Source organism: Mauremys reevesii, linkage group 22 (assembly GCF_016161935.1).
Source record: "Mauremys reevesii isolate NIE-2019 linkage group 22, ASM1616193v1, whole genome shotgun sequence".
NCBI lineage: Eukaryota > Metazoa > Chordata > Testudines > Geoemydidae > Mauremys > Mauremys reevesii.
In genome coordinates this window covers 1,453,238-1,476,128 of record NC_052644.1, presented here as the reverse complement: position 1 = coordinate 1,476,128, position 22,891 = coordinate 1,453,238, and the positions used below count along the sequence as shown (strand labels likewise).

Here is a 22,891-nt window from a genome sequence, read left to right as displayed (position 1 = left end):
GTGACGCACAGCCAGGAGATTCGACAGGTCCGGACACATCGCGGCTCCAGGGCACTGGGTGGAGCCGGCCAGGGAGGGGAGGGGTAGGAGTAGGAGCTGGCCCGGTGCGAAGGGGCAGTGGATCACCCGCCGCGACAGGCGAAGGAAGGCGCCCGTGTGTGCTGCAAGAGCGGCAGGACACCCGTTTCCAGAGCCAGGGGGGCACTGCCCACGCATCGTCCGCTGGGCTCCTCCCGCCTCTTCCACTTCCTGCTGCTGGATGGGATGAGGGCGCCTCTGGGCCGCTCCGAGGGCGGCAGGATGCAGGAGCCGGGCCCAGGCGACTGCACCAGGCCCAGGTACCCGCGGGCTACCGAGGCTCTTGGGGACTTGAAGTGGCCCCGGCCCCTCTGGATTTCCCCCGCTCTCCCAGCCCCCATTCGAACAACGGCCTGCGGGGGGAGCGTGGCCGTCCCAGAGGCAGAGAGCAGACGGAGCCTTCGCCAGGCGCTGGGCAGACGCAGACACGTGGCCCAGGGAAGCCGCCGCGCTGCTGGGGTTACGGGCCCCGGGATCCCAGTGTAACGGGCAGCAGTAAAGCCATCAGCCCCTTGCTGCCCCGCCCGTGGCCGGGAGGCCTAGGGGCAGAAACGGGGGATCCGAGCAGTGAGCGGGACCCCTGCTGCTCCAAGCTCCTGCAGCACCGCGCCCAGGGAACCCTCCCAGCACAGAGCTGGGGCCTCCTCGCACGCCCAGTGCCACCCTACAGACACCCCACGGCCGAGAGCCCATCACCCGCCCGGCGAAGAGACCCCTTGGAATCCGCTCCCGCTGAACCTGGGGGCCTGCCCACCCCTCCCTCTGGAGGGCACTGACCAAGTGCTGAGCTGGCAGGGGACAGCGTGGAGGGACTCGGCCCGGCCCCGCTGGCCTGGGGCTCCCTGGCTTTGAGTCAGAGCTAGGAGGGGTGGCAGAGATGAGCGAAGGGACAGCAGCTCCCCTGGGGAGGAGACTCACGGACGGTGCACAGACGATGCACGTTAGCCAGGCGGCTTTGAAACCCCCGTTCATACCCACTTCCCGTCACTGTCCCAGCAACCCCCACGGCACGTCCCGCCCTGCTGCCCCGGGGCGCTGGAACCACGTGTACCGTGGGGGTGCTGAGAGCCACTGAACTGAACTGTAACCCTGGATATGATGGAAACCACTTCAAGCCAGGGGGTGCTGCAGCCCCCCCTGCACCCCTAGTTCCAGCACCTCCCCCCTGGCTCCGTTCTCAGAGCTCTATCAATCACCGTTGCCTCCTGCAAAGGGAGGTCGTGCCTCGGTTTCCCTCTCGCGGCCATTAACCGGGCAATACTTTCCCCACGCCGCAGCTGGCAGGGCGCGGCTCGGCTAACCGGCAGCCAGCGGCACCCCCCGCGCTGGCAGGGCGCGGCTCGGCTAACCGGCAGCCAGCGGCACCCCCCGCGCTGGCAGGGCGCGGCTCGGCTAACCGGCAGCCAGCGGCACCCCCCGCGCTGGCAGGGCGCGGCTAGCCGGCAGCCAGCCGCACCCCCTGCGCTGGCCGGGCGCGGTGCGGCTACGCGGCAGCCATCGGCTCGCCCCGCGCTGGCCGGGCGGGGCGCGGCTCCGCTAACCGGCAGCCAGCGGCACCCCCCGCGCTGGCAGGGCGCGGTGCGGCTAACCGGCAGCCAGCGGCACCCCACACTGGCGGGCGCGCTCGGCTAACTGGCAGCCAGCGGCACCCCTGTGCTGGCGGGCGCGCGGCTAACCGGCAGCCAGCGGCACCCCCCGCGCTGGCAGGGCGCGGTGCGGCTCAGCTAACCGGCAGCCAGCGGCACCCCCCGCGCTGGCAGGGCGCGGCTCGGCTAACTGGCAGCCAGCGGCACCCCCCGCGCTGGCAGGGCGCGGCTCGGCTAACTGGCAGCCAGCGGCACCCCCCGCGCTGGCCGGGCGCGGCTCCCTGGCCGCGGGAGCGAGCGTTCTGCAGACGCCGGGGTGCTCCTACCTTCGTAGGCCTTCGCAGCGTTGACCAGGCTGGACCATTCCAGGCCAGCTGCCGTGTCGGGCAGGGGCATGAGCCCCGGGTCGAGGCGTCTCGTGGGCTGGTCCCGCACGTCGCTCAGTGACAGCTCCGAGGCAGAGATGGTGGCTTTGGGGAGAGCAGAGGGGTCAGAGGATGCTCGGAGCAGCACTGTGCCCTGCTGCCAGCTCCCGCCCAGGGCAAAGCGTAGCCTGGGGGTGAGCACCCCCAGCTTGTGGGTCAACCAATCACCCCGCTAGCACCTTGGGGCTGGTCTGTAGCATCCACATGCTCCAGCCCTTGGATCCAACCCCCCCCCGGCTCCTGGAACGGACGCTGGGGCTGTGCTCAGACCAGCCCCGCACACCCCACCCCACGTGGTGCCTGGGGCGATCTGCCAGCGGGGCCCTGCCCCACGGCCGCTCGCAGGAATCGGGCCAGCGCTGGGGGGAGGGACCGACGTGCAATGACACGTCCAGGCAGAGGCACGTGGGAGAGAGGGAAGGAAGAGGCCGGTCCCGTGACGGTTCAAGAAGACCTGCCTAGGACTGGGTGGAGACGCCCTGGCTCTTCCCAGAGGAGGAGCTGCGCCCGCCCGCGGGGAGAACCAGCTCTCGTCTGCTAACAAGCACATGTGCAGCGCATGACATCGCTCTGCCAGGCAGGCCCCCGCGTGCTCCTGACGAACCGGGACCGCGGCAGCACCAACGTCACACGCTACCCTGCATCTCTCTCACATTCGTCACCTGGGGACCCCCAACCACGGTACATCACCGCCCCCTTTCACAGCGAGGGGAAGTGACGCAGCTGGAGGCACACAGCAGGCCAGGCTGAGCTGGGCATAGAACCCAGGAGTCCTGGCTCCCAGCTCCCTCTGCTCTAACTACTAGCGTCCACTCCCCTCCCAGAGTCAGGGGGAGAACTCAGGAGCCCTGGCTCCCAGCCCCCCCTGCTCTAACTACTAGCGTCCACTCCCCTCCAAGAGCCGGGGAGAGAACCCAGGAGTCCTGGCTCCCAGCCCTCTGCTCTAACCACTAGACCCCACTCCCCTCTCAGAGCCAGGGAGAGAACCCAGGAGTCCTGGCTCCCAGCCCCCCTGCTCTAACCACTCCCCTCCCAGAGCCAAGCAGAAAACCCAGGAGTCCTGGCTGCCAGCCCCCCACTCTAACCGAGACCTGTGCCATACTCACATTTCTTCTCGGGGAGGCCCCCGTTGCCCGGCTGCGGGTGCTGCCGCCGGGTGGGCAGCGTGTTGGACGGGTAGGTGCTGGTGAAGAGGACGTCACTGGCCAGGGACTGTTCGAAGCAGGTGGCGTTGGCGTAGCTGGCGTCTCTCCGCCCACTGCACAGGCTCTCGTCTGATAACGTTCGCTGGAGAGGCTTCTGCGGAGACTGTCGCAGAAACACAGTTACTTCCCGCTATAACTCAGGGTTACTATCAGCACCGAGAAGCCTCATCGGAGACCGGGGCTGGGAACGGCACAGAACCAGGGTGAGAGCCTGTTCCTGCCCCAAAGAGCTCATAGTACAATGTGGGAGGGGAAACTGAGGCACAGAGCGGGGAAGGGATTCGCCCAAGGTCACCCACTAGATAAGTGACAGAGCTGGGGATGGAACCCAGGAGTCCTGGCTCCCCAGCCCCCACCCCCTGCCCAGAGCTGGGAACAGAACCCAGGAGCCCAACCACTGCTGTGGGGCCCGCCCGGTCGGCCTGCACCCACCATGGCTCTCTCTGGCTCCGGGCCCAAGCCGTCCATAATGATGAGCTTCTTCAGGTCGTCCTCGATGGTGGACTTGTAGTTCTTGCGCGGGGAGCGCAGGTCCCGGAGCGACGCCCGCAGCCTGGGCTGCCCAAAGACGTTCTTGGTGTTCATGTCGATTTGCCTAGAGCAGCGTGGGGGGAGACGTGCTCAGAGACCGGCTCCAGGAGCAGCCCCCATTAGCCAAGAGCACGGCAGGCCGGATGGTCAATGCCCGTAGGTACGGGGCCGCCCGAACCAGGTGCCCCGAGGCGAGAGGGGTGTCTGCCTGCCAAAGTCCCTGGGCGCTTCCAGCCCTTCTGTCGGGCCGGAGAGCCCCACCCCCTGCTCCTCTGAATCCTACGGAAACCTGCCTCCCCCAGTGCTCCGGCTGGATTCGGGCTTCACTCGTCATCTCTCTGGGGCAGGAACAGGGACTCCATTTGTAAAGCGTCGAGCCCACGCAGGAGCGAGGGAAACAATCATTTTCCTCACAAACTTCTGCCCGGTGCAAGTTATTTGTAGGACAGCTGTGCCCACTGACCCCGGCCGAGATCGGGGCCCCGCCGCCCACTGACCCCGGCCGAGATCGGGGCCCCGTCGGGCCGGGCGCCGCCCACTGACCCCGGCCGAGATCGGGGGCCCGACACCCACTGACCCCGGCCGAGATCGGGGGCCCGACACCCACTGACCCCGGCCGAGATCGGGGGCCGGACGCCCACTGACCCTGGCCGAGATCAGGGCCCCGTCGCCCACTGACCCCGGCTGAGATCGGGGCCCCGTCGGGCCGGGCGCCACCCAGACCCCATCTGAGATCGGGGCCCCGTGCACAGGACCAGTGCAACAGTCCAAGGAGCACACGGTCTGGACAAACACAGAGATAGGCAGGGAAACTGAGGAACAGAGCTGGGACTTGCTAAAGGTCACAGCAGGTGAGATGTGGGGCTCCCCCCTGCCCAGCGCCCTCCCCGCTGGGCATGTCTGATTAGGAGATTCACGGGTGGTGATTCGACAGCCCGAGCTGGGGCAGGCCCCTCCTGATGCCCGGCAGAGATGGGCAGGAAAAGCTCTGCCCAGGCAGTGACTGGCCCAATTCTGGCTTGTCTGGGGTGGTTTTCCCGCCCTGGCCAGCGCGGGAGCAGCCAGGCGAGGCCAGCGGCTGCGCCGTGTAGTAGCCTTTGCAGGAGGCAGGGGAACGACTGGGGCCTGCGAGTGAGAGGGGAAGGCCCTAACCCCAGGAACGGGGCCACAGCTTCCGTCTCCGGGTCACCCCCAGCCCTGCTAGGTGACAGGCCGGGCGCTGAGCTGGGCGGTGGCAATGGCAGGCCACAGAGCAAACACGGAGCCGTGGCCTCTCTGGTGGCAGCGCCACGCTGGGCAGGCACATGGCCACCATCCTCTCTCACCCGTGGTGCTGGAGGGGGCTGGCACCAGCCAGGTTTGCGCGCATCCTGCTACCCACGCAGAGACGCCAGAGCCTTTCCCCGTGCCCTGGGAGAGGGGCCCTCCTGCCTTCCTGCCTGGGGGCCGGGGGAGACTCAGACCCCTCGTTCCAGCTCCTCCCACCCTGCAGTCAGTCCCATGTGCTGGCAGCAGCTGCAGACCTGCACTGGTGCCCGCGGGGGGCTGCCCATGCCCACCCCCTCCGGTGCCAAGCACGAGCTGCCCAGGCTGGGGGCAGGGAGCGGAATGAGGTGGTGGGCACCGGCTGGCAGCGAGCGCGGCTCCTGCATGCAGACGGGCTCGGCTCAGAGCTCACGGCCCGACGTGCACCGAGGCAGCGGACGAGAAGCTACTGAAGGCTCCCGCTCGAGTGCCATTGACTTGGCCATGGCAGAGATCTCGCACGCCTGGCGCTCTGCTCAGCCCCATCCCACCAGCCGGCAGCTCAATGAGAAGCACTTACTTCTTCGGGTCTGTGAAGGCCACGGGTCTCGTGGGGGTCTCCTCGGCTCTCTTCCACCCCGACGCGGGCTTGTTCCTGCTGGGCTGTTTGGAAAAGAAGGATTTGGGGACAGAGGCAGACAGCTGGAAGGAGCTGGACTGGGACATGTGTGGGGGCCTGGGAGTCTCAGCCACGGGCGCTTTGTAACCCTGAGCAGGGCGGCCTTGTCGCAAACTGAAATTACTACAAAGTAAAACAAACAAACAAAACGAAAGCAAATCAATTCCAGGTCAGGCGGAAATCCGACTTCAGGCAGCACCAGTGCCCCTGGCTGGGAACAAGCCACTCTGGGATGCCCCCGGGCAGCCTTTCCTCACCCATTTTAAAACACCGCCCCCGGTACAAACCCGGGAGTTTCTGGGTTGGGATTACCAGTCTGCTGCTCCACGGCAGCGCTGGGTTCGGGCCAGAGACTAGCACGGGGCCCAGTCTCTGAGCATTTAAAGGGACCCTGGCGCTTTACAAGCCAGCCCTGTCTGAGAACGTCTGACCGGCTGTGAGCAGGGACCTGAGACCCTCTAAGGGGCCGGGATTCGGCTGGGGCAGAAAGCCCGACTTGTGAAAATGGGGACCCCGGACAGGCGCCTCCAGCTGGGCACCCCCAAATCACTCCTCACTGGGGGAATCAGGGGTAAAGGCTATTTGGCTCGGAGTTATGATCTGGGATGGTAACGGTGCTTTGAAGAGAATCATTTTCCCAGCTGCCCCTCTTGAGAGGAAATCAAGCAAACACCAGGGCTGTAAAACCCCAGACCTGGCAGGGAGTCGGGGCTGGGGCAGGAGCTGTTCTGGTGGAACAGATCCGGTGCCCCGTAAACACGGCTGAGATCGCAAACCTGGCGGGGGGGAGACGAGCACTGGCTGACAAGCAGGGTGTTGCCAGCTCTTGAGATTTGGGGCGTTTGCCCCTTAGGGCCCAGCTGCTGGAGTCATGTGATTGGGAGGTTCAGTGCCTTGGTGGTTACAGAGAAAGGCCTGAAAGTGGCACCCCAGGAGCGACTACCCAGCCCAGCAGGGAGCAGTTTGGAAAGCCCAAGATTCGGGGGGCCAGGCTCTTGAGTTCTGAACCCTGGGGACTGGCAGGACAGTGTCACCACCCAAAGCCACGGCTCCCCTTTCAGCCCGTGCCCCAGAGGGGTGCCAGGAGCCAGCTCTCTCTTCGTGGCATCCCACAGCCTGCAGGGGAACGCCCCCCCTTGCCTCTCCCAAGAGACGATTCGTCCATTCAGGTGCCAGGGCCTGCCGGCTTTGATGGAGTTAGGGCCGATTTACCCCAGCTGGGGATCCTATTTCTCCAGCACGGACCTAACGCCTTCAAAAGCTGCCTGGGCCGTTCCAGGGCCCGGTGCTGCCGCTGAGCAGCAGGAGGGCTCCGCTGTGCTGGCTGTTACCTGGAGGACGCTAGGGCCAGGCACCTGCTTTGGGCTTTGCCCTCCAGCCCCACGGCAGGGCAGCCAGACGTAGCGCCTCCCCCAAGCCGGGCCACAGAGAGGGCTGCAGACCCGGTGTCCAGAGGACACAGATCCCCGTCTGCACCTCGGAGCCTCAGACTCTGCACGAAAGCAGCGTCCTTGCAGTGGTACCAGGACATCACTCAGCAGATCTGAGCTACGTTTCCGCCAGGCCTCTACCTCTCGGAGGTTTCTGGGGATTTTGCTGCGTGTTCAGACCTCCCCCGCGGGGCCAGCGTCTCTCACCCAGACTGGCACAGCACATGACCGGAGACGCTGCCCAGCTCCGAGCACCGGCGGAGGGAGGAAGTGGCTGGCCAGGGGACTGGCTTTTCCCCAGTTTCCGCCTCTGTCGGCCTCCCAGCAAGAGCTCAAGCAGACCCTGGAGCCTTCCCATCACTGGTGGTGGTGGTGGGGGGGTTCCCCTGCTTCCCTCCCAGCCCCACCCCCAGTGCTCCGGGCTGCACAGGCCGGGTTACCTTGGCTGCTTGAAGAGCTCACTGCCATGGCTGGGGGCTGCGGCAGGCCCGGCCGCGCTGGCCCCCGTTGGGTACATCTTGGGCCGGTAGCCTCGGCTCTGGCTGCCCGAGCTGACGGCGGGCGAAGGCTCCCTCCTCTTGCCCCCGCTCTCGTAGTGGGCAGAGCCCGGCAGGGCTTGGGGCGGCCCCAGGCGGGAGGGCTTGGCGTAGAGCGTGGTGTCAATGCCGCTGTCGCTGGAGCCCCCCTTGCAGACGGGGTCTGGCTCGCCCTCGGCGGGGTCGGGCGCGTCAGACCAGCGCTCGTCACTGTGCCGGCTGGAGGCGCTGCTGGACAGCGTGTTGCTGCTGGAGTGGCTGGAGTACGGAGCCTCACCCTGCAAAGAGCCCTGCCAAGGGTCACTGGAGATCGGCCTCCACCGGGGGCTGAGCCCTGCCCAGCCTTCTCCAGCCGGGGAGCCCCTCGGGAGAGCCGGGGGGCTGGGGCCCTTTCAGGGGCTGGGGCAGGCGGGTGCAGCCCAGCGAGTCGGCTGGGGCCATGTCTGAGTTCACGGGCACACAGACTAGCAGCAGTGCGCTCGCTGGGGAGATCATGGGGACGGGGTGCTCGGAAGCATCGCCCGCAGCAGGACGGCTGTGCCCGGCGGGTTAGACAACAGCCGTGCCCAGAATACGCTGCAGCGACGGGGCAGGGGAGGCCGGCCCGCTTTGGGGATGCGATGGAGCAGAGCCGAGCGGCTCCACTGCTCAGCCGCGGTGCTTGCAGCGCCTCTCCTGCTGACAAATGGGTCTAACTGGACCAGTGACGGGCTCTGCCCCGGCGCCGAACGCTCCCGGAGCCGCGCTCAGGGCGGTGTTGTTCTCAGGTCGCAGCGCAGTGCTGGGACCCATGCTGACCACACAGCCTGGGGCAGCGCTTTCTGCCTGGCCGCCACCCCCAGAACAGCTCCCAGACTCAGCTCCCCTTCAGCTGGGGGCAGACGCTGACACGCGGGCTCAGCTTCCTGGGGTATCTGCCCCCGTGCAGTCGCCTCCCCTCGGGCTAGGCCCCTACGAACCGGGGAGAGCCAGGACGCCCCCGCAGCTCACCGGGGCTGGGGCAGGAGTGGGGCGGAGGGAGGGGCTTGCATGCTGGAACAGCTCCCAGGCAGGGCGCTGCCCCCCGTGGCCGGGGCCGGGGCCTAGCTCCACTCACTCTGCAAGGCCGGCTGGGAGAATCCTTTCCTGCCAGCTCCTGTCTGCTGGGCCGCTTGCTCAGGCTGGTCCCGGTCGCAGCAGGGAGCCTGGACGGCACCGGCACGTGCCACAGGGGCTCTGCAACAATCCACCACCGCGCCCGTCAGGAACCACACGCACAGCGGCTGCCTGGATCCCAGCGCACCCACCAACAGCTTTAGGGAGCTGGTCATTAGCCATGGCTAGAACATCGGCCCCTGCAATCGGAGCCCCCAGGGCCCTGCTCGCCCAGCCCAGCCCCCATTAACGCAGCACCGGGCTCTCCCGCTCACCACCGATGCTACTTCCCAGCCGCGCACAGGGCTTTCCAGAGAAATCCCCGCCGAGCCGCACCCTGAGCCATACCGCGGGGGGACCCTCCCAGGGAGCGAGCCCGCCAGGGCCGCGCCAGAGCCTGCCGGCGGGTGCTCCGAGCTGGTGCGCTCACAGCTGTGCTGCCTTAGCCAGATGGTGGCTGGTCAGAGGGATTTTGCTTTGTTCATAATCCCCCTCTTGCTCTCCTGTTGCTGATACAGACCAGCCGTGTGCGGCTGCTCCCCGTGTCTGTTCCAAGGGCTTGTCTCGGTCTCCCCTTCACGCTGAGTGGGGCTATGGCTCGTTCCTGCAACCCCCCAGCCTCACTAACGTGAGCCTGCTCCTTGGCTCACCACCTGAGGGTGGGGAAGAGCGGGGACGCGGAGAGGGGAACATTTTCAAAGTGCCCAGGTGACAGCCACCTAAACATGCAGGGAGGAGCCTAAGTCACCCGGGCGCTTGGAAAATGTGCCCCGGACAGATTGAGACGTCCCGTGAGTCAGGGCTGAGTGGCCAGTCGGAGACCCCTGCTCACAAGGCAGAGCTTGGCACCTCCACCTGGCCCCCAAACCACCTGTGCCCAGCGAGCCTGGGCACATCAAGTGGCGGCCCAGCGCCTCCCCGGATACCGCGGCCAAGCCTTGAGCAAAGGGCGGCTCAGCCAGGGGTGAACCATCCGCCACAAAACAGCCCCCGTCAAGGGGGAACCAATCCAGTCCTAACTCCCTGTTACTGACGGGCACATGGAGAACTCCAACAGCTCCAGCCCCTCGGGGGCAGCTTTCCTGCCAGCCACAACAGCTGCGGAGTCCGGCTGGATCCGGTAGGTTCTGGTGTCTGACTCAGGAGGAGTGGGGTGGCCAGGCAGCCAGGACTCCCACCTCGGCCCATGACCTGCCTCTCTGGGCTGTTCTCCTCCCGCTGTGTTTCACGGGCTCAGCAGCGTCGGTACAAGGGAGGCCCTGACCTCTGCTGATAACTGGGCCTACACAGTCACTGGGAGCTCAACTGTAAGCAGCCTGGGAGAGTTCACAAGAGGTCCCAGTGCCTAGACCTTCTGGCCGCTGGGGAATGAACAACGGAAAATAGGCTTCAGTAACAAACGTCATGAACAAGGGCAAGAAAACCCGACAGAGACCGAGCCAGTGCAAACTGCCACCACACGAGTGCCTCGTGGACCGGGTTAACATCACCATCACCGTCTAAAAACAGACCACGTGGAGCTGGAAATGACTGCCCCCAAATTGGTGGGTGGGATATTAGGGCTAATTGTCGGCCAGAATAACGAGGGATGAACTATGCCCCCGGATTTTCCCCTTTTGGGGATTCTTAAAAAGAGACACAATCTCACCCCCCGAGGCCGAGGGAGCAGATTTCCGTCATGAGAGGGCGGCCAGCAGGCCTCACTCCTGTTTAAGGAGCTTGGTGTTTCAGCTCAGCCTATGGTGGGGACAGCTAATTGCCGCGGAGCAGAGCCTGTTCTGTTCCCGTCCCTGTTGTGTTACGCTCTTCCCCACCATTTCTTTCCTCCTGTCCTGTCTCTCACTCTCTCAGCCTCTCATCAAAGCCTGAAACCACCTGGACGGCCTCAGCACAGCCAGATGAGATGGCCACTGCCCTGCCCGAGGACGACGTCCCTGAGTGGAATGTGAACCAGTGTCCAAGCACCAGCTACCCCAGGTGACCTACCAGCCAAAGCATCCATTCGTAACTGACCAGCCGTCCAGTGTCCCATAGACTTTAAGGTCAGAAGGAACCATTATGATCATCTAGTCTGACCTCCAGCACAACGCAGGCCACAGAATCTCGCCCACCCACTCCTGTAACAAACCCCTAACCTATGTCTGAGTTATTGAAGTCCTCAAATTGTGGTTTGAAGACCTCACCCAAAGCTGCCTTTCCCCTCTTTGCTACCCGGCCCCTCCTCCGCCTCGGGTCTGTCTGCTACAAACAGGAGCAGCGAATACTCTTCACACACCAGCAGCACGGAGTAAAATCACCCCTCTCCTCTGCACCAATGCATGGTTGTTAGTGAAAATAAGAGACTCGGATTTCTGCCTCCAAAAGGAGAGAGGCTTAAATAGGTTTTAATGAGGTTTGTCTGGTATAATAACTCGAGTTCAGTTTCACTATAAATGCTCATTTTAATTTCTTGGGATCTTTGTGTTTGAGCACTAAACTTTCAGCTTTAGAACGAATGCCGGACACCCGAGGAACCCTCCCCCTGAACCTTTTCAGCACTGTTCTAACGTGGGACAGCGAGAGAGTTTATCACACCTGGATCTCCTCTGACCCTCGAGGCCGCTAGCCCGGCTTCAGTAACCTGGCTGGCCACGCAGCCCAGCAGCACTGAGGCGCTTCTAGGGAAGATGGGGCTGGACAAAGCCAGCCCCCGAAGCACATCCCTTCTCGAATAGCTTTGAGTTTCTGCCATGGTGAGGCAGCCGCTCCCACTCCTGTTAATGGCAGCTCCAGGAGCAGGTGCCAGGGATCAGGATCAGCCTGTTTAGCTCCTGACGGCTGTTGTATCAACGCCCCACCTCAGAGCACCCCCGTCAGCGCCCTCTGGAAACAGGATCTATAAATAAAGAGTCTCCCACTTGACTGGCAAAACAAAAGTGAACTAGCAAGGGGAGGGGACCGGGAACCCCCGCGGGCAGCCGTGTCGCCAATCACCAAGGCCCTGGGGGGCTGGGGCCAGATCAGCACAGAGAAATCCAGCGTCTGATTCCCCCCGTCCCATCTAGAAAACAGCCAGTTGAGTGTGGAGAGGAGACAGGCATGGAACCCTTCTAGAGAGCTGAGGGCAGACCTGATCCGCGGGACTCACTGCTGCAGGCTATTACCGAGGCCAGGAGCTCCATAAAGAGTTGTCAGAACGGCAGAGTGGACACAGCACCGGCCTGAGGGTCTGGAAACCTGGGTTCTAGTCCTAGTTCTGCCACTGACTTGCCACGTGACCGTGGGCAATTATGTGCCTCAGTTTCCCCTCCCACCATCTGCCCCAACCCTAACGACCCCTCCCTCCACCACACCCAGGTTGAGGAAGTGGAGAGAACCCTCAGTGGTGGGGCGGCTGGCGTCACCAGGGCCAGCCAGCGGCACAGGAGGCAGAGCCACTTCCCCGGCCCTGCACTACGCAGCAGCTGGGCAGGGCTCAACGCGGCAGTCTGGGGTGCACAGAGGAGGCTCGGGAGTTTAGCTCCCAAATCAAGAGAAGACGCAGCTGCTCCGGAGAGAGCAGAGGCCTGAAAGCAGGAAAACCAATCAGGGAATCATTACGGAGCCTACGTGCCCAAGTCATTCTGCTGTGTCCCAATGCTTCAAACCCGAAGGGGAGTGCGCGGGTCGCCCGTGCCCGTGTGAGGGAGCCTTACCCGGCTTGTGTCTCTCCATGGGGCTCTCCTGACCGGGCAGCCCCCCGGACGAGGAATCGCCGCTCGAGGTCACCTCGGGGCTGTACTGCTGTTCGAAGGGCAGCGCGGGCCGCTGAGAGGTTGCGTATCTGCGAAGGGAACGGGAGGTGAGGCAAACTCAGGCTGTGAAAAGAATCCTGTGTTCTCATGAGCAGGTTTTTCAGAGCCAGGAGTCAGGCTGGGCGGGGGAGAGGAGGACGAGGCAGCACGGGCAATGCGAACCCTTGGCAGTCCTGCTGCTGAACGCAGGCACCAGGCAGCCAGCCCAGGACGACACAGTGCGGAGCCTGGCGCTGCAGGCTAGGGGAGCCGAACTCCCCAGGGTGCACCAGCCATTGCCCGGGGGCAGCGTGCAGGTGAGACCACAGCCCGCCCGTCTGAGGCAGGGGGACAGAGAACGGCTCGTTGCTGGGGAGTTGGGGAGACCCCCCCGTGCTCTCGCAGGAGCAGGGTGCAGCTGGGCCTATCCTCCCACCACACGCCCACGCCCTGGAGTCACTGGCAGGCCGCTCGCTCGGGGCTGGACGGTTCCATTCCCCTCCCGGCGCTAGAACGTGGCTGCTCCACGGCGAGCTCGCTGGGGCAGGGGCTGGGGCTGGGGCTGACTGTGGCCGTGCAGCGCCGGCCTGACGGGGTCCCCCCCCCCCGCTCTCCCTCAGGGGGTGTCTGTGCAGCGCCGGCCTGACGGGGTCCCCCCCCCGCTCTCCCTCAGGGGGTGTCTGTGCAGCGCCGGCCTGACGGGGTCCCCCCCCCACTCTCCCTCAGGGGGTGTCTGTGCAGCGCCGGCCTGACGGGGTCCCCCCCCCCCGCTCTCCCTCAGGGGGTGTCTGGGCCGCGCCTGGCCTGAGGCCCCGCTCTCCTCAGGGGTGTCTGTGCAGCGCCCAGCCTGACCCCCCCCACTCTCCCTCAGGGGGTGTCTGCGCAGCGCCGGCCTGACGGGGTCCCCCCCCCCCGCTCTCCCTCAGGGGGTGTCTGTGCAGCGCCCGGACTGACCCCCCCCTCGCTCTCCCTCAGGGAGTGTCTGTGCAGCGCCGGCCTGACGGGGTCCCCCCCCGCTCTCCCTCAGGGGGTGTCTGTGCAGCGCCGGCCTGACGGGGTCCCCCCCCGCTCTCCCTCAGGGGGTGTCTGCGCAGCGCCCGGCCTGACGGGGTCCATCCCCGCTCTCGGTTAGGGGGTGTCCATGTAGCACCCAGCCCAACAGGGCCCGGAGCTCGATTGGGGGGGGGAAGGCGGGGGGCTGTGCAGCATCTCAACTTGGGACCTTTCGGTGCTCCTGTAATGCAGTCTGTAAAAGACAATGGTTGGAGCTGGCCAATGCACAGGCCCTGCAGAGATCCTCTGGGAAATCGTTACTGATTAGCCAGAAGAGCGGACCCCAGCCCCGGCCAGCAGGGTTTTCTAGCCCTGCTGCAGCAGCCACTCGGCCCCCTGGCAGCTGGCTAACAGGAGCACGGACCCCATGGCTCCCTGGCTGGCCAGGCAGTGCCCCCAAGGGGCAGAGAACAGAGACGCCGAGCAGGCCGTGGCACCTCCCGACATCACCATAACGTGTTCCCGAGGGGGCAGAGAAGAGCCCAACAGGGCAGGCCGATGCTAGGAGGCTGGAGATCACGGCACCGCCCCGCACCGCATGGTGAGAGGTGGTAATTTGTCTCTTCAGGTGTGTCTGCAGCCCGGGCTCCAGGACCCTGGGGGGTGGGAGCGTCTCAGCTGGGCGCCACAGCCCCAGTAGGCAGACAGACCATTTGGGGCTCAGAACTAAAAGGGGGAATGGACGGTGGGGGGCAGCAGGCCCAGTGCAGCCCCTAGGGACTCCCCCCTGCATCACCACAAACCCTGCGTGACCAGTGACTCCTGGGCAGAAGGGGGCGCATGGTTTCACGCCCGCTTAGCACAGCGATTGCACGAGGCTCCTCCGCACTAATGGGGAACAATCTCTCCCCCTGGTCTCCAGCTGGGCTCGGCATGGGCAGGTCCCAGCTGCAGGCAGCTCAGGGCTAAGGTGGCACGATGCCATCCTGGTGCAGAACACTCCTGTTACAGGAGAGCCTGCGGCAGCCGGCTACAGGCCAGCAAGGGGCTGGCCTACACTGCAGGACTTCGCAGCACAGCCAGAAGGGGAGCACTGGTGCAAGGGGGCCCGGCCCTCGGGGGGCGAGGGTGGGACGTTACTGACATGAACTGGGACCATATAGATCACTGGTGCAACCAAGGTCCTGTAGTGGCACCAAATTTTGTATAAAGGGGGTCAAATAAGGTGTCTAAGACCAGGTTCTGGGTTGCTGGTTATGATTGTGCTGTCTGGGTGCGTGTGTCATTTTTGTATTGAAAGCTATAAGTATTGGCTCTAGACTGTCTGTAATTCAAACCTATGCTCTGCTTGTGGGTGACACCCTGTGACGAGCTGGGAACGTTCTTAATGTTTGCTCTGAATACGGTGCTGGTGCCTCAGTGTCCCCTCTGCAGTTCTTAAGTAGCCAGGTGGTGGATCAGGGGGTGTGGTTGCTGCAGAGCAAGGGCCAGTGCACCTAAATGCCTGGCACTGTCTCCTAGCAACTGATGGCCTGGGCCCCCCCTCTGCAAAGGTGCCAGCTGAAGGTGTTGGAGACAAAGGGGTCAGGAGACCTCCTGGCCCGGAAAAGAGAGACAGCCCAGAGAGGAGGGGCTGGAGGGTGTCAGTCTGGAGCTGGCTGGGGACGAGGAGTGAAGTGCAGACGTGGGGGTCTGGCTCACTGCCCCCCAGAATGGACCCGGCCGAGGGGTCCTGGTCTCTGTACCTACAAGCTCTGTTTTAGACCCTGTTCCTGTCATCGAATAAACCTCTGTGTTACTGGCTGGCTGAGAGTCACGTCTGACTGCGCAGTGCGGGGGCAGGACCCTGTGGCCGCCCCAGGACCCCACCTGGGGAGACTCGCTGGGGGAAGCGCACGGAGGGGCAGGGGATGCTGAATGCTCCAAGGAGAGACCCAGGAGGTGAAGCCGTGGGAGCTTCTTGCCCTGCAGACAGGCTGCTCCGAGGGAGAGGAGGCTCCCCACAGTCCTGCCTGGCTTTGTGGGGAGCAGTTCCAGAGCATCGCCCAGGGACTCTGTGACAACTGGTGGCAGCAGTGGGATGTACTGCGCGCCGTGAATGGCGCTGCTTGCAGTAAGTGACTGGGGAGCAGTAAAACGAAGGGGGGATAATGAGAACCAGGCGTGCTGAAGGCTCAAAGAGGAACGGTTTCAGGGAGCAGTTAACCTTTGGGAGTGTGTGACCAGCGAGAAGGACTGTTGGAGTAACGGGGTCCCCCTGAGGACTGCAGGGAGCAGTCTCAGGGGCGGAGGCGCTGCCGCTTGATCCTGGGGGAGAGAAGGATTTTTGCAGTAGCAGGGTTCCCCTTGGGATTGCAGGAGCAGTCCCAGGGGTGGAGGAGTCTGCAGCTCGACCCTGGCAAAGAGGTGGTGACCACGAGAAGGGCTGACACACCAGGGGTTCTTCCTGGAAACCATGGGGGAGCCAAGAGCACACAGGCCTGTGAGTCCAGAGCCACTTGGGAACGGTGCAGTGATGGCCTGTCACCATCTCCTTGAGAAGGACATTGTGATCCTGGGCACACAGAGAGGGTGACGCATGGGGAAGCTCGCCCAGGCACAGTTAATTGTGCAGCTGGAGGAGGAGGACCGCTCAGAGGAGCAGATTCCTGACCCAGATGGAGCTACAAGAGGATCAGCAGCCAGGGATCCCGGAGAGTCTGGTCCCCAACCAGACGAGGGTCTTCACAATCGGGTTCTCCATCAGGGGATCGGAGACGGATGGGATGGGAGCAGAGCCCAAGAGAGCGAGAGGCCGTGAGAGAGAGAGCAAGAGCCGGAGGAAAAGCGGGAGAGAGAGAACTGGGGGGCAGCAGCGCCAGATGCTGAGGGGCTGTGGGACCTGGGTGAGGTCCCCGGGTGAGCCCCTCACCCTGAACCATTTGCCTAAGATGGAAATGGTCAGTGAAAATGCAAAATGACCCGGCTGGCAGGGGGGAGGGGCTGCTGGGCTCAGGATACCTGCCTGCCTGTAACCAGCCCCCTGGGGCTGAGGGGGAGGGAGAGATGCTCCCCGCCCCCTGCACACCGGAGAGGGGCTCACGCTGGCTCTGAGGCTGTGACCAGAGCAGAGAGCTCGCTGCCTGCCCCCACTGGTTCAGCCAGGGCAGCGCTGGGCACTGGGGGAGCTGAGACCTCAGCTGAGTGGGGGGACCCCCAGGCAGGGCAGGTCGGCTGCCAACCAGGTTTGCCTGGTCCAGACGTGCTGCTGGGAAGTGATTACACAGCAGGGAGGGGGCTACCAGGGACAGGGCTCAGGGGGGCTGTGACCCCAGGCCCAGCCAGCGAGATGGGGCAGGTCCCACTCCCTGCCCCAGCAGCTGAATCCCAGACCGAGCTGCGGAAGGATCCCTCCTTGGAGAAGCTGAGGGGACTTGCTGGCCCCAGCGCTGCCCCCTTGGGAGGCTGCAGGCAGGGACCTCCTGCGAGCAGCGATTCCTGTACCGGGGATGGAAGGACTGGGGAACTGGGAGAGGGCTGGAGGCTGGGAGAGGGCTGGGAGGGAACAGGGTCTTTCTCTCTCTCGGCTGGCTGGATGGAGGGGAGGGGGGGACCTGACTGGGAGGGGGGGAGGGGAGGGGAAGAGGAGAGGGGGATGGGGATCTCTTCTGGGAGGTGGGAATCTCCCCATCCCCCATCAGGTGTTCCCGTCAGTCACACTGGGGAAGCAGCCAGAGACCTGAGAGAGAGAGGTCAGGCTTTAGATGGGAGAGATGGGATCCATAAAAAAAAAAACCATCGCAGTGTCGATGACCCCCCCCTAGGGGGGGGGATTTAACAAGCTGAGGGGGATGGGGATGATGGGGGCTGACACTGATAACATGGGCCTCTTTAGCCAGCCCTGGGAGGAACAGGTGTCCCAGGTGAAGAAGGGGCTGGGCTGCCTCAAGGAGGTGGGACTGACGGTAACAGCTGGACAGTGCAAGGTGGGGGTGGCAGAGGTGTTGTATCTGGGCACAAGGTGGGGAGCGGCTGCCCAAGCCCAGAGCTGGCCAAGGCCAAGATGGGGGCTCTTAACTGAGAAAGCCCGAATCGCAGCCCAGGGTGCTGGGAAAAGACCCCATCCCAGTTTGAACCCCAGGGGTATTGGGGTGGCAAAAGGGTTCGGGCCGCATAAACCTTCCCACATGCGGCCTGCGAGTGCCATCGAGCACCCCCGGCCTAAGGGAGGGTGTGAGACTGGACTGTCCTGGTGTAACTCCCACCAAGGAATGGGAGAGATGCTGGGGCATCCCTGGGAACGTTGGTGGGTTCGAACTTCCCCAGGTCACTGGCTGGAGTGACCCCGCTCAGTTCGGTCTCGAAGGGGGGAGAGATGTGACGAACTGGGAATGTTCTTAATGTTTGCTCTGAATCCTGTGTTGGTGCCTCAGTGTCCCCTCTGCAGTTCTTAAGTAGCCAGGTGGTGGATCAGGGTGTGTGGTTGCTGCAGAGCAAAGGGCCAGTGCACCTAAATGCCTGGCACTGTCTCCTAGCAACTGATGGCCTGGGCCCCTCCTCTGCAAAGGTGCCAGCTGAAGGTGTTGGAGACAAAGGGATCAGGTGACCTCCTGGCCCAGGAAAGGAGCTGAGCAGAGAGGAGGGGCTGGAGGGGGGGTCAGTCTGGAGCTGGCTGGGGACGAGGAGAGAAGTGCAGACATGGGGTCTGGCTCACTGCCCCCCAGAATGAACCTGGCTGAAGGGTCCCGGTCTCTGTACCTACAAGCTCTGTGTTAGACCCTGTTCCTGTCATCGAATAAACCTCTGTGTTACTGGCTGGCTGAGAGTCACGTCTGACTGCGCAGTGGGGGGGCAGGACCCTGTGGCCCCCCAGGACCCCGCCTGGGCGGACTCGCTGTGGGAAGCGCACGGAGGGGCAGGGGATGCTGAATGCTCCAAGGAGAGACCCAGGAGATGAAGCCGTGGGAGCTTCTTGCCCTGCAGACAGGCTGCTCCGAGGGAGAGGAGGCTCCCCACAGTCCTGCCTGGCTTGTGGGGAGCAGCTCCAGAGCATCGCCCGGGAACTCCGTGACACATCCCAGACAAGTTAGTGTTAGCTCTGCCTAGCCTGCTTGATGGCCCATAAGGACCATCAGCTACACAGCGTTTCCCCGGCTGGCTCAAGGGGTACCCAGCGCCCCCAACAACCGACCCCGGGCGTTTCCCCAGCTGGCTCAAGGAGTATCCAGCGCCCTGACAACCCACCCCAGGGCATTTACCCAGCTGGCTCGAGGGGTACCCACCCTGGGGTGTTTCCCCGGCTGGCTCGAGGCTACTGAGCACAGCTAACCCAAGCGAATGCTACCATGAGGTGGCTGGTGAGTGGATCCCTGCATGCCCTGCGGCCGTGCTCTGTGGACCCCATTATAAACACACCCTGCTCTTAGCCAGATCCAGAGGCAGGTGGCTCTGGCTTCGGAGCTCAGGTGAAGGCTGCCGGGGCTCGCCAGGCGGGCAGAGGGACAGGGACAGCCCAGAAAGGAAGGGTAACTCCTGTAACAGGCCTGTGCACGGCACCCACCTCTGCGGCAGCTGCTCCCACCTTGCTGAACACTTAACCTTCTACAGCCAGGGGGGCGGCACCCGGCCGCTGGACTCCAGCGCACCCTCACCCAGCACCGGACAGGACTCTCTGGCCTTTCAGTGGGGAGGAGTTTTGCTGAGCCAGAGCAGAGTAAGAGCTGCAGTAACTGGCTGTGAGAATGACGCACCGCCAGCCCTCTCATGCCTCCCCTCCTGCTGAAACAGCGTTGCCACTTCCCGGCTTGCTTGGCCTGAGTGCTCTGTTCTGGCCAGGGCTCAGACGGGAGGAGGGTGGTTCATTGCTGGCAATGGGAGATCCCCTCTGTGCAATATGGGACCTAGTGACAAGGGGCACCCCCCGACATCGCTCCAGGCTTGCCGGCAGTTGGACGGGCTATCAGACTCGTGCAGCAGGGTGGAGAGGTTAGCACCGCTCCGTTCCTTAGCCTACCTTTCTGGGGACGGCTTATAGCGGGTGTAAGCCGTTCCTTCCGAACCTGGAGTCGAGAAGCTGCCCGACGGCTGCCGATACGGCTGGCCTCTCTCTGTCCCCACTGGGGAGGAGGCGGCGGTATGCGGCGTCTCAGGGAAGCTAACTGGCCTGGGTCAAAGAGACGCACGCAGAGAAAGAGGCTTTCAGTGCTTGGTCTGCCCGAAAGATCCCAACATCCCCCAGAAACCCAGCCCAGCGCTGTGCACTTCCTCCCGCAGCAACAAGCTGAGAGAGCAGAACCATCAGCCCAGAAAGTGCGGAGCCTTGGGCAAGGCAAATGCTGACCAATGCGACGGCCGGAGAACGTGGACAGTGCAGAGAGCGGTCCCTGGGGTGCGGGTGTGTACGTGTGCGCGCACGTTCGTCCTTTGGTGAATGGCCGGTGACACTTCCTCCCAATCCTAACACACCCCTGCATGCAGGAGACCTGGCGAGTGACAGAGCACCCGACGGGCAATGCCGCTGGGGAGCCGCTGGGCCATTTCAGTTCTCAGGAGTCCGTACTGAACAGACCCCCCCCCCACTGGAAGGAAGCTGGAATGCAAAAGGCAAATGGCTGATGGCTGTGAGCAGCCTGTAACCTCGCTGGCTCGGCTCAGGGCGTGGCTAACGCAGGCTGGGGACAGCACCCCAGGCTCTCACCGCAGGTGTCCCTGGTTCAATCTGCCCCCAACCACTGGAATCCCAGCGTTCAGGACGGTCCGAGAGGAGCCCGCCACACCCTGCGGTAACCACCTTGGAAGAGGCAGATTTCCACCCCCTCTTGCAAGTGTCGTCTGCTAGGCCCTTTTCACAGCCTGCTCCACCCACCGCAGGACCCCAGCCCAGGCAGGAGGGTGAACCTGGCCAGTCACAGCCACACAGCTGGGGGGCACCGCAGGGCTCAGGTGTACGCACGAGCCATTTCTGACCAGCGTCAGTCTCGTGCGCCACGGCTCTCACTCGCTCGGGCTCCCCACCCACAGGTCACCCCGGCCTCCACACCCCACGGGCTGCCCCTCGGCCTCTGCCCCCCGCAGCTCAGCTCAGCCCCACGCCCCGCCTTACCTCTTGCTGTGCAGGGGCTGCGGCTCGCGGTACGGGACGACAGAGGTCTGTTTGGGGGGCCTCGTGAGGGACTGAGCATGGCTGCGGGGCGGGGGCTCTGCCCACTTGGCTGCCTGCGAGGAGTTGTGGGAGGCAGGCCCACTCCACTGCCATGCCGAGTTGCTGCGGTACGGCGGGCGGTGCCCCGTGGGCACTCTCTCCAGCTCTGCCTTGTGCTCCATGCTGCTCATTTCGAAGGACTCGGCCCATCCCCTGAAAAGCAAACAGCACTCGTTGCTGCTGGCACGGGAGATTCTCTGCATGAGCGATGGGGCGGGCAGCTAATGCCACCTCTTCCCCTGCCAAGGGGCGAAAGACACTGCGTGCCCCCCCAGCCTGTGCAGCAGTGGGGGGCAGAGGCGCTGCTCCTTGGAGGTTGTGCTGCGTTCCCCACACTGGCTCAGCCCGTTTAATCGCACACCATTGTGTCAGTGGCAGCATCTCCCTGCTACTTGCTAGGACGACGCACAGGCAGCTGGAACGGAGGAGGTGACCTACTTAGCCACACATGGGAAAAACCTGGATGTAGGAGCCTAAAAACGGACGGACAAAACCCTGCCCGCTGGGGCGCGTCTCAGGCCAGGCTCCCCCGTGGCCCTTGGAGGGGCGTGCGCTGCGCCCCTCCCACCCACAGCTCCCTCTCCACGCCGGAAAGGCTCCAGATGCACCCAGCTGGAATCCAGCGAGCACCCTACTGAATCTGATTTACAGCCGTCTCGGTGCTCATGGCCCCGGCCTTGGGAGAGCCCCCGCTTGGCTCGGTGGCTCGGCGTCGTGCTTCCCCAGGTTACTCTGCTAACGGAGACGCTGCACCAGCCCACGGCTCTGCTTCCTGCACATCCCATTTGCTGCAAAGGAGCAATTCCTGCCCCTGCACTAGCTAGGCCGCAGCCGCAGGCTGCCAGAGGCAGTGCGGGGCCCTCAGCAGCTGGCAATGGCTCAGCCTGGTGGAAAGGGGCCTGCCCCGGCCCCTCATTGCTTCATTTCATTATGGGCAGCGAGGCAGCAGTACCGCCCGCCCTCACCAGCGCAAACCTCCTTGGTTCGGGGCAGGGAAATGAGCTGGAGCAAGAGTGTGCTCCAGATTTCTCAGCGTTACTGGGAGCTTTTTGCTGAAAAGAGCCGAGGGGGAAACGCTGAAGGACAATGGCTTGGGGCCTGGCTCCCTACCGCCAGGCAGCGGGAGCCATGCTTAGGCTCCTGGACCCCGGCTTGATTTTCAGCGGTGAGCGGTAACAGCCCTTCCCACTGAAACCCGGCCACTGACGGGTTTCCCACCCGCCGCGGGAAGGTCGGGCCTAAGGGAAATGGCAGCGGGTTTGGAGGAATCCAGCTGTCACGGTCCTAACTGCGCTGCTGCCGGAGGTTCCAAGCGTTCCCTGCCGGGCGAGGTAAGCAATGGCCAGGGAGTGAGCACGGGCACCTTAGCTGGGCCCCTGGGCTCTCAGCACAAGCAGACAGGAGCGCTCCGAGCGAGGCGGCCCAGGTGCTGACACTCCTGGGAGCACGGCAGGGCATCGCCCACTCGCCACGTACGCTACGCTGAGCTCTCGCCTGGGAGGCGCTAAACAGCAGCGTGTGGCGCCAGGGGCTCAGATGGCCTGGAGAGCCCGTCCTTAACACGTCTGCCTACCCAGTGTACACGGGCCCGGAGAGACTCGGGGTTCAAATCCCAGGCGCACGCTCCATGCTGTACATCCCCCCCGGGCAGCTTGCTGCAGGCGGCCCTTTCGCTGCAATCCAGCGCCTGACTGAGAAACAAGCCCCGACGCTCCGAACTGGGGCCTGCGGCACAGCACGGTCATTGCCCAGCCCCTCGCTCCCCACTCCCAGCGCAGGAACCAGCTTCGCACAACTGGCCATTACGGTACCTGCACCCTGCTCTAAGACATCAGCCGTCTGGCTTCCGAGCAGAAAACTCAGCTCCCATCCCTGCAACACGCTGCCGCTCCAGGAGCCGCCGTTCGTGTGCACGGCCGGGTTTGGGGTTTGATTTGGGAGGAGAAGCTGCCTACAAGTTTATCACTGTCTGAACTTGCCCGGCACAGCCGCAGAGCAGGCGTGGCTTAGAAGCCAAAGCACAGAGAAAGCTGCAGGGGCCACATGCAAATCGGTTCATAACTGGGCCCAACTTAACCCTATCAAAGCCAGACAACTCTGAGCAACGCTCCCCCCAA

At 64.1% G+C, this 22,891-nt stretch overlaps 1 protein-coding gene across 12 annotated transcripts in view; it reads right to left on the bottom strand.

Moving 5' to 3' along the window:
* The window catches only part of SIPA1L3 (signal induced proliferation associated 1 like 3), a 111,911-nt gene that overhangs the window by 4,447 nt on the left and 84,573 nt on the right, over positions 1–22,891 (bottom strand). For 10 of the 12 annotated variants that reach the window (XR_005590568.1, XR_005590567.1, XR_005590569.1 and 7 more), the window contains 9 exons: positions 20,676–20,927; positions 19,587–19,736; positions 12,524–12,651; positions 8,812–8,930; positions 7,620–8,005; positions 5,651–5,872; positions 3,727–3,889; positions 3,196–3,397; positions 1,991–2,134 (listed from right to left, as the gene is read on the bottom strand). Coding sequence is in view for 9 of the 12 variants with exons in the window: in XM_039510213.1 (XP_039366147.1) it covers positions 1,991–2,134; positions 3,196–3,397; positions 3,727–3,889; positions 5,651–5,872; positions 7,620–8,005; positions 8,812–8,930; positions 12,524–12,651; positions 19,587–19,736; positions 20,676–20,927 (1,766 nt within the window). In the remaining 3 variants the exon portion in view is untranslated. Of the gene's footprint in view, positions 1–1,990; positions 2,135–3,195; positions 3,398–3,726; positions 3,890–5,650; positions 5,873–7,619; positions 8,006–8,811; positions 8,931–12,523; positions 12,652–19,586; positions 19,737–20,675; positions 20,928–22,891 lie in introns of those variants that run through there. The other 2 variants (XM_039510214.1, XM_039510215.1) reach the window with 2 other exon arrangements.